This window comes from Rhamphochromis longiceps, linkage group LG3, assembly GCF_057381845.1.
Source record: "Rhamphochromis longiceps isolate RC_006_pf linkage group LG3, R_longiceps_female_GT1.1, whole genome shotgun sequence".
Classification (NCBI taxonomy): Eukaryota; Metazoa; Chordata; class Actinopteri; order Cichliformes; family Cichlidae; genus Rhamphochromis; species Rhamphochromis longiceps.
In genome coordinates, this window is record NC_140559.1 from 17,223,107 (window position 1) to 17,233,877 (window position 10,771).

The window sequence follows — 10,771 nt, forward strand, 5'->3', positions numbered from 1 at the left end:
GAGGAATGGGCCAAAATACCAGCTACTGTGTGTGCAAACCTGGTAAAGATCTATAGTAAACGTTTGACCTCTGTTATTGCCAACAAAGGTTATGTTACAAAGTATTGAGTTGTATTTTTGTTATTGACAAAAATTCTTATTTTCCACCCTGATTTACGAATAAATTCTTTACAAATCCTACCATGTGAATTCATGGATTTTTTTTTCACATTCTGTCTCTCACAGTTGAAGTGTACCTCTGGGGCAAATTACTGACCTCTGTCATCATTTTAGGTGGGGGAACTTGCACAATCGGTGGCTGACTAAATACTTTTTTGCCCCTCTGTAGGTATTGTTGTCACTGAGGAGAGTAGTGATCTTTGTATGGTAATCTGTAGTGTTTAGGACCACGGTGCATCTTCCCTTATCAGCTGGTAAAACAGTGATGTTGTGGTCTTTGCTCAGGGAAGCGACGGCCTTCTTTTCCTGTATTGTGAGGTTGGATGGAGGGACTTTGGCACTGGAGAGTGTGGCTGAGACTTTCATCCTTCATCTTCTTCTGTCTGTGATAATTTATTAATCCGTATGGCAGATTCTGTGGCTGTGATGAGGTCCACTATGGGCAACTGTTGTGGAGAAATGGCAAAATTGAGTCCTTTGGCTAATACTCTCTTTTCAGGTTCAGTGAGAATCCTGTCTGAAAAGTTCTTAACCCATTTCTCCTGACTGACTTCAGGTGTGTTTTCTTCTCTGGGTTGTGTAGGTTCAGGATGAGGAGTGTGTGTTTTTGAAAGCAAGGTGTGAAATTTCCTGCGTTGTCTTTCTTTTCGTTTAGAGTGTTGGGCCCGCTGAGCCTTGTCCACAAACTTATAAACCTCTTCTAAGATTGGAGAGGGTAGAAGGATTTCCAGTTCCTGCAGGGTCTGGCTGATCTTGATCTGGAGGGCATCTATGGTGAAATGGACCTGTCTTATCCTTTCACTTAAAAGGTGATTTTGTGCTCTCTGTAGAATCAAGTCTGCTCTGTATCCCCTGACAGTGGATCCAAGGCGCAGGCTCTTAGGGACAACTCTGCTTTGTCTACATCTTAGGTTGAAACGGAGATGGTTCCTATAATCCGCTAGTTTCCTTGATTCCCTTTCATACTCCCGCACCAGTTGAAGGGTGTTCCTCCCAAAATGTGCGGCAATATGTCTGTGAAGGTTCTCAGTCATCCAGGTCATCATAGTCAAAGGAGCTTGCAAAGAAAAGCGTCTGGACTTCTTTAAGTTACTTGAAGACATTTCACCTCTCATCCGAGAAGCTTCTTCAGTTCTAAGGTCAAATGGTGGAGAGTCCCAGATATAAACCTAGTGGGAGTGACCCCCCACAGAGGGACAAAAGGACCCCTGATGATCCTCTAATCGCCTGAGCCAAGGTGTGAAACTGGGTGTGGGCCCCAATCAGCCAGAGTTTCGGGTGAGTTCATTGTGAAACCTGGCCCCACCTTATCATGCGAATTCCTGAGATCAGATGGCCCAGGATGTGAGTGGGCGTTAAGGCGTCTGGGAAGGGATCTCAAAACTGGATTATAGATGGCAGAGAGTTGGTGACTCTCATCCTTCTCGGATGAGAGGTGAAACGTCTTCAAGTAACTTAAAGAAGTCCAGACGCTTTTCTTTGCAAGCTCCTTTGACCATAATAAATGTTTTAACAATGTTTCCTATTATTAAAGTGACCACTACAATTAAACTGAAAAACAAAAAAAATCTGTTGGGTCAAAAACTCATTTTTTATAAGTGTGCACACCCTTAAACCAATACCTTAAGGGTATTGAAGCATCAATGTATAGGATAAAGGTCTAATCATCTCTTAGTTTACTCAGATTGCACAGAGTGTATATTTGTTAATAATTTGAATAATTTTGGATAAGGATAAGTGTAAGATAATGGGGAATTTCAGTTTTTACTTTATAATTTGTTTAGCGTAAGATTTACAGTTAAATTGTTTTTCTTGGCTTATTTAATTTTTACGTACTGTTCCTTTAACACACGGTAACTGTGCACGGGGGGAGCGTTCGCGACAGGCAGTGTGGAGCAACGGGGGCTTTAACTAGCTGTGGAGAAAAACAGTTTCTTACCGTGTTTGCAGTGTACTGGAACATTCAAATGGATCACTGTAATTCAAAACTGTGGAAATAAATGTTTGCCTGTTTGTTTTTCGACTACAAGCGGACTTTGTGGATTATGTTCAACTGCACTAAGACACGCGTACGGCCCGACTACCAGCTAGTGCTTCTGTGGTAATAATCAACTCTTCTTGGGCAGGAGACTATCAGCACATCTTGACTCTGCAATATTTGCCACTGTTTACTGTTTACTTGAATCAGTCAGATTTTGAGAGAATATTTTTTTGATTTGCATGTAATGTTGGCATCATTGTTGGTTGAAAGATGAAACTTGTTTAAACCATTCATATTTGCCACCATCTAGACTACTTGACCACCAGCTCCAGTACAAACTGAACAAAAGCAACTTTAAAGCAAAGTTGTTTGCTGCACCAAATGTTACTTTTTGGAGTCCAACCTTGGTTTCATCAGATAACAACACATTTCCAACGTGCAAAAATATTGGCCGGGCTTGGAATTAAAGGTTTTGTTTTGCAATCCCTCAAACATATGGAGAATAGATTATTACATATTGTACACAGCAGTACTTGCCAGAAATTCCAGCAGTTTCTTCAGTGTTGCTGCAAGTGTCCTGGTAGCCTCCCTAAGCAATTTCCACCTTCTCCTTTCATCAGTTTTGGAGGAAAATCCAGTTCTTTGCAATGTCATTGTTTTCCCACATTTTCTCCATTTTTTGATGAATTCACTGTGCTCCATGTTATATCCAGTCCTGTGAAAGTACCCTTCTCTTAATTAACTGATGCCTTTCAACAATTAGACTCCTTTGATGCTGAGTAATTGTCAGGATTGTCCTACTAGCAGAGCACATTTGATTGATTCACTGTAACTGTCTCTTTAATTGTTGGCAGGTGTTTACCCAAGAAGACTGGATGCTGTGATTAAATCAATCGGTGCTTCAGCAAAGTATTAGTTTAGGGGTGTACACACCAATGCAACCAGCTTATTGTACTTTTTCATTAACTTTATATTTTCTTATACATTTTTGCCCTAATAGACTAATTTTTTTTTTTTTTTTAATTTAAATCTTCACTTATATACTGCAATAACAATGGGAAGAGTTTTGAAATTATTCACTGTAGTTTTATTTCTTATAATCACAAAAACCCAGGTATTTTTATAGAGATGTGCGATTTTCATATCCACTGTAAAATAAACCAAAGCCTCAAATCCTGGCTGTTAAAGTAAATCTTGATTGACACAAGAGAGAAAAAAAAAAAAAAAAAAAAGAGCAGCTATACCTCTCATTTTTGATTTTTTCTTCTCATCTTTGATGATGATTGGTCCATAACTAACGTCTTCAGCTGAGTAAACAGCAGCTGGATCGCTGTCTGTATAATAAAACACACACAAAAGGACATCAGTACAGACAGAACAGCTTATCATATAGGAAGTGAAAAAAAATATTTAATAAGTAGAATTTAAAGTCAGTGAAAACATGGCTGCTGCAACACATAAACAGACAGGAGGAAGTGAACTGAGCTTTCATCAATTGTCAGGTTAAGGCTGTGTGCAGGCAGGAGTGGAAGTAGAAGGACCCAAAGTGCAGACACTCTGAGGCGGAAAGTAGCTCAAAACTCAGCTTTATTGCTGGATGGCAAAAACGTAACAAAAATCCAAATAAACTTACATGACCAGGCAGACAGAACACACAGCATAAATGAGAAACAAATGAAACACATCGAGCCAGAAACCAAAACAACAGCACTGAGGCCCAGGAACAGTCCAAAAGCAAACAAACAAAAGAGCCCATGAAAGGCGCAGAGGCCCACGCAACAGTCTCGAAAAAGTTCAGGGGGCTGGGCCGGAGGCTGACGGCCCAAGAGCCCATAAAACAGTTCAGGAGGCCGGGCGGGCGGGAGGCACCGGCGGCAACGTAGTTCAGGGAGCCGTCCATGATGGCAACGACGTCCAGACATCGGCCGAACAGGAAGTGCAGGACGAGCAGGCCGGACGGGACGAGCAGGCGCAGACGAAGCTAGACCGAGCGCAGACGAAGCTAGACCGAGCGAGTCTGGACCAGAAAACGCAGAGGCTGAGGCTGGACCAGGCGGAGCTGCAGGCGATGGCATGGGAGCCGCAGGTGGTGTCGCTGCAGGCTATGGCGTGGGAGCCACAGGTGGAGGCTGGACGGGCCCCTCGGACCCTCCAGCGGAGACGGAAGATGGCTGGAGCGGTTCTCCAGAACCCCCAGCGGGAACAACAGGTGGCAGAACAGAAGATTGAGGAGAGGAGCGACGGTGGCGTTGTTTCCTTCTGAATGAGGGAATTGAAACTGGCAGAGAAACGGAGACCTCTGCCAGGAAAAAGGCAGGTGAAAGAGGTCCCGGCTGGCGTGTGGAAGGAGAGGAAGTCTGTGGTAGTGTTGAGGCAGATGGTGAGTGTGTGTTGTCCTGGGGCGGCGGAAAAGAAGTGGAGGTGGAGGTAGAGAGAGCAAGCTCGCCAGCCCTGACTTGCTCCCTCCAGGCAGCTATGGAGCTGCCCAGTACAGTGTCCGTAGAGAGCTGAGTAAGCCGAGGGTTGCTCCGAATGATGGCATCTACAGCGCTTAGCCCAACTGCCTTGGTCCTCAAATCGTTGGCCTGAGCAATGCGGTCAAGGAGCTTAATCATCCGCTCCATCTCAGCGTTGAATTCAGAAGCTGAAGAGTCTGCGGGGTCCATGTTCTGGTCGTGATCTTCTGTCAGGTTAAGGCTGTGTGCAGGCAGGAGTGGAAGTAGAAGGACCCAAAGTGCAGACACTCGGAGGCGGAAAGTAGCTCAAAACTCAGTTTTATTGCTGGATGGCAAAAAGTGGCAAAAACGTAACAAAAATCCAAATAAACTTACATGACCAGGCAGACAGAACACACAGCATAAATGAGAGTAGATCACGACACAGACAAAGAAACATAGGGCTTAAATACACAGAGGGAGCAATCAGGGAATGAGTAACAGGAGGGAAACACAACTGGGACAAATCAGGCCTAACGAGACAAGGGGAAGCAAAACCAGACACAATAACATCAGACATGGACTTTCAAAGTAAAACAGGAAACATAACACAGACTCACAGGCAGGCACTATAACAAAGGGAACAGAGACGTGGGACCAGGGCAGACACAGACACTGACTGGACGTGGGAATACAGCAGACAGGGGAGACAGCAACTATGGAACACAGACAAAAAACCAGAACACTAAGACTCTAACCAAACTCCACCCACAGAACCTAAACTAAGAATAATCCTAAAACCCATAAAGCAAAGCTAGAATATAATGAAATAACAAATTCAAAGAACCAAAAACACAAAACACTGGGTCAACGACCAAGGGACCCTAACATCAATAGGATGAACGTTCAACGTCAGGATCTCAGACACTACAATATTATTTAATTCATAAATGTTAGATTTAAAAAATGTCTGTGTAGGTTCTCAGTCATCCAGGTCATCGTAGTCAAAGGAGCTTGCAAAGAAAAGCGTCTGGACTTCTTTAAGTTACTTGAAGACATTTCACCTCTCATCCGAGAAGCTTCTTCAGTTCTAAGGTCAAATGGTGGAGAGTCCCAGATATAAACCTAGTGGGAGTGACCCCCCACAGAGGGACAAAAGGACCCCCTGATGATCCTCTAATCGCCTGAGCCAAGGTGTGAAACTGGGTGTGGGCCCCAATCAGCCAGAGTTTCGGGTGAGCTCATTGTGAAACCTGGCCTCACCTTATCATGCGAATTCCTGAGGTCAGATGGCCCAGGATGTGAGTGGGCGTTAAGGCGTCTGGGAAGGGATCTCAAAACTGGATTATAGATGGCAGAGAGTTGGTGTCGTAAACCCCCGCCTCTGTTCAAAGATGGTCGCTCACAGTGGACATAGATGGCTTCTTTCACTCCTCTTTCAAACCATCTGTCCTCTCTGTCCAAAATGTGAACATTGGCATCCTTGAAAGAGTGACGTTTGTCCTTAAGATGCAGATGGACTGCTGAGTCTTGTGCTGTGGAGGTGGCTCTTCTGTGTTGTGCCATGCGCTTGTGAAGTGGCTGTTTGGTCTCTCCGATGTAGAGGTCTGGGCATTCCTCGCTGCACTGTACAGCATACACCACATTGTTAAGTCTGTGTTTTGGCGTTTTATCTTTCGGGTGAACCAGTTTTTGTCTGAGTGTGTTGCTGGGTCTGAAATGCACCGGGATGTCATGCTTGGAGAAAACTCTCCTGAGTTTTTCTGATACCGGCTACACAGGGGATGACAATGTTGTTGCGTCTGTCCTTCTTATCCTCCCTCGCTGGTGTCTGGTCTTCTTTTCTGTGCCTCTTTGCTGACTTTAAGAACGCCCATTTAGGATAGCCACACGTTTTGAGTGCTTCCTTTAGATGTGTGTGTTCCTTCTTTTTTCCTTCAGGCTTAGAGGGAACATGTTCTGCCCGGTTGTGTCTTCCCTGGTGAACTTGATGTTTTTATCCACAGCGTTAATGTGCGCAGTGAAGGATTCCACTTCTCGTGTCTTGATTTTGACCCAGGTGTCATCCACATATCTGTACCAGTGGCTGGGTACTCTTCCTTTGAAGGAGCCAAGAGCTTTTCTTTCCACTTCCTCCATGTAAAGGTTGGCTACAATAGGTGACACGGGGGAGCCCATGGCACAGCCATGTTTTTGTCTGTAAAAGCCTTCGTTGTATTTGAATATGTAGTGGTGAGGCAGAGGTCTAACAGGGTGCAAATCTGATCGGGTGTGAAGTTGGTCCTGTCCTCCAAGGAGCTGTCTTCTTGTAGTCGTTTTCTGACAGTCTCCACGGCCTCCGTGGAGACTTTTCAGTTTTAAATTTTCAGTTTTAAATCAGTTAGATTTAAAACTGAAAATGAAAAATAACAAATTTAATTTGGATACAACTAAAATGTCAATTTATAAAGTATGCTGCAGTAAATTAACTTTAAAAAATAGTACTATTGTAAATAATGCAGTTATTAAATGGAATTTTATTTGTAATAAATTGAGATTCATGATCTGTTTCCAGAGTTTACAGCTTTAAGAAATGATCTCTACATTTTTCTTCCTCATCTTACGACCAGCAGCTCTGGGGTGAATCACTCGCTGCCTACATGTGTTTCTATAATGAGAAACAGGATGCTGTACGACTGCATAGCTGTTAGCTTCAGTTAACCACAGACCACAAACACACAGTCCAGCTCACAGTGAACAACACTCAGTAAGTACAGAGACATGGTTGCTAAGGTTTCACATTCCAGATAAAGAAATGAAGAGTATAAACTTAAATATTGTGATTTCAGGGATGAAAGAGATGATTACATCTAATTAAAATGATCACAATCTCGTGTGTTGCTTACAGAAATTTTTGTTCAAATGAAAATATAAACATTGCACACTCTGCATTAATAAATTTCTAAATATATTTATTATAATAAACTGTAAAAACAAAGAAAACATATATTTTTGATTTTAGGGTTAAACTCAGCATCAAATCAGTAAAAAGCTGGAAAAATATTTTGTTATATTTCCAAGCTCTCTGTAATGTAAACATTTCGCAAACCTTTATACAAACCATGCATTCTATGATTACAGTCACAAACCATGTTTTAATGAACATAAAATTAATTATAACCATCATCTTAAAACTGAGTCTGAATTATTTGAATGGTAGTATGACGCAGGTAATCATTTTGTGTATAGTATTTACTCCTCCATACATGGGGGTGTTTCTGTTAATCTGAGTTACAGGTGGAAGGTGAAAGTTGAAAGTGAATGAAGACGCTGACATGTCAAGACTGGCTGTTTCCTGCCTACTTCCTGTTTCCAATGAAGCTGTGCCGTGTGTTTAGTTGTGTATTGCTGTGTGATGAGGTTTCTGCATCTAGAACAGCTAGGGTTATTATTTTTGTACACATTACCTAAAGATTGTAAATAATCCTTGTTTTTATGAGAATAAACCTGTTTTCTGTGGTGCTGTCAAGACTTTTTCTTTTAACACCTTTCCCCCTAGACCAGGGCAGACTGGGTCAAGGGTCAGAGGAAATACCATTTATTTTGAAACCCATGTAAATATGGCAGTGGACAAAATGTGAACACCAAGGCTTCGAATTACAACATCTAAAACCAAAAGTACCCAGAGGGTTTCTCCATCAATTTTTTTAATTTCATCATTCAACGTCATACTAGCTCATGATGGAAACAAAGTAACCCAACTTTTTAAAATAAAAATACGAGTTTCTGTGGGACAGTGTATCTCTAACAAAACAGGTGGAATAAGAACAACCAAGAAAGAACCTTTGAGAAATTACTTTTTAAAAATAAATCAATAAAATGAAAAAAAAAACATGAAACAAAACAGTTTAAATAAAATCATACATTCTCAGCTGTTTCATTACGTTGAAATATTCTACCAAATGTTTGTAAATTTTAACAAGTTCACAGAAATGCAAATAATCTGAACTGTGTGTGTGAAAAATTTAAAAATATGAGTCTCACCTTCAGGTTTTCTGTGAACACCTCGTCTCACTACCAAAACAAGTAACACCAGTACCACAACACAAACTGATCCAAAAAATGACAACACGGACAGAGAGGAGGGAGATGTGGATGTAGGTGGAGGTGTGGTGGTGTTGCTCTCTAAAATAAAGCAAACACAGTCATTAAGTTGTTGTCACATTGTGAATGTTGAAAGCTGCAGAAACACAGACAGGTGAGTGTGTCACCTGTGACAGTGATCCAGCTGGATGGAGACTCTCCATGACCGCTGATGTCACACTTGTAGAGGCCTTCATCAGACCTGGAAACATGCTGGATGGTCATGTGACCTGTAGGCTGCTTCCTGATGAGGGAGCCATCTTTATAGAAAGCAGCTGGGAGGTTGGAGGGAGTGGTCTTTGTTTTACAGAGCAGAGTGACGTCATCTCCCTCCATCACAGGGAGGACAGGACTCTGCAGGATCACTGATCCACCTCAACACAGAGACAAACTACAGCATTTCATCCATTTACACACAGCTTCATCAACACTAACTCCACACACTCAGCTTACCAGTGACTGTCAGGTTAACCATGTTACTGATGGGACCCTCTCTGGACTCACACCAGTAAACTCCACTGTCCCATGGGTACATGTATTCAATTTTACAGGAAGAATTAATCAAACCAGCTGTTTTTCCCCACACATCTCCACACTGACTCCTCTGTCCTTTGCTTGTGTTTCTCCTCAGAGTCCATCCAGCAGAGCTGTCGTCCTCCTCACAGCTCAGAGACACAAAGTCTCCTTCAAAGAACTGAGAGCTGCTGGGACTCACAGTCAGACGAGCTGTGAGGGTTAAAATGAAAAACTGATGATCTGTTAGACTTTACATTGTGAAACATGAACTCAATCAGGTAATATCAGTGAGCATTTCTCAGGTTTAAACTGTGACAGAAGAAGGTTACTGACCTTGGTTTGTTGTGCAGCTCAGCAGTGAGATCAGAACTAAAGAGAAATTACACTCAGGTTGATTTTAGGTGAACATAAAGAACAACTCCACACAAACAGCTGACAAACACACAAACTTGTCTCTCTGATATATCTGCTCATTTTCTATTTGATGCCAGCAACATGTTTCAAGTTTGACAAAGGATTAAAAATAGTATTTAAGATTTAAAAAAAGAAAAAGAAAGAACATCCATCTTTTTAACTAATTTTTCATCTTTTGTTTGAGGAAAATCTGAACCCCAGCTTTCAGTGGCTGAGCAGTAGCATATAAATATGACACACCACCAGTCCAATGGTTCACACAGAAAAATAAAATAATAAGTCTGTTTGAGGAAACAGATTTTATCTTTTTTGAACTTGAATTCAGCCTGATTTGTTTTTCATGTCTTCTCCTCCATCATCAGTTATCAGGAGAGCAGACAGTCAAAGTACAAGAATTCAAACAAACACAGAGATTCTACTTACAGAGCAGACACAGCACAGATGTTTCCTTCATCGTCCTTCTCACTCATTTGAGCTTTTTTCATTTCTGTCACTGACACCAAGTAAAGCCCGCCCTCTTCCTCTGAGCACCAGCTTTCTATTGGTTCAAACACAGAGGTGGGGGGGCTCACTTTTTTCTATGTGTAAAGAAAAAAAGATAAAAACATAATTATAAACATGATGTACCTTTATTTTTTAACTCTTCACTCTGCTCTCAGTGATCTGTAGTTTGGTTGATGAACAAATCCATGTCCATGTAGTTACGTCCCCCTCAGTGAGAGAGGCAGATATGAGCTGAAACACAGGAATCAAACCAGGGACGCTGCTGTTATGGAGCTGAACTAGAACCATTCAGACACTGAGGCCCTCTGAACACATTTTAATTACAGCTGTGCAGAGACACACTGATGACTGACTGGAACACTATGATTCACATTTTACATTAACACCATCCTCACACATGTTTATATATAGATTCATATAGGCCCAGAATGATCAGCTGGATAAGCTGTACCAGGCAAAGCAGCAGAAGCAGGTGCTGCAGTAGCTCATCGGGGTTGCCATGACACCACGCCAAGAAGGAGATTTTTTGAGTTTGAACATTAACATATTAACATACTTACAAGCAGATCATCAATGATGCTTTTCTCATTTCTCTCAGAGTCAGTAAGTCACATTTAAGGACGCATTAGAAATGCATCTG

General features: G+C 42.0%; 1 protein-coding gene across 4 annotated transcripts in view; it reads right to left on the minus strand.

The window, feature by feature from the left end:
* The window catches only part of LOC146673209 (Fc receptor-like protein 5), a 66,873-nt gene extending 56,719 nt beyond the window's left edge, over positions 1–10,154 (minus strand). For 3 of the 4 annotated variants that reach the window (XM_085401882.1, XM_085401878.1, XM_085401881.1), the window contains exons 1-6: positions 10,051–10,154; positions 9,547–9,582; positions 9,151–9,423; positions 8,826–9,071; positions 8,599–8,739; positions 3,385–3,474 (exon numbers count right to left, since the gene is read on the minus strand). In XM_085401882.1, the coding sequence (XP_085258008.1) occupies positions 3,385–3,474; positions 8,599–8,739; positions 8,826–9,071; positions 9,151–9,423; positions 9,547–9,582; positions 10,051–10,081 (817 nt within the window). In that variant the 5' untranslated portion in view covers positions 10,082–10,154. The remainder of the gene's footprint in view (positions 1–3,384; positions 3,475–8,598; positions 8,740–8,825; positions 9,072–9,150; positions 9,424–9,546; positions 9,583–10,050) is intronic. The other variant, XM_085401879.1, reaches the window with a different exon arrangement.
* Between the last annotated feature and the right edge of the window lie 617 nt (positions 10,155–10,771).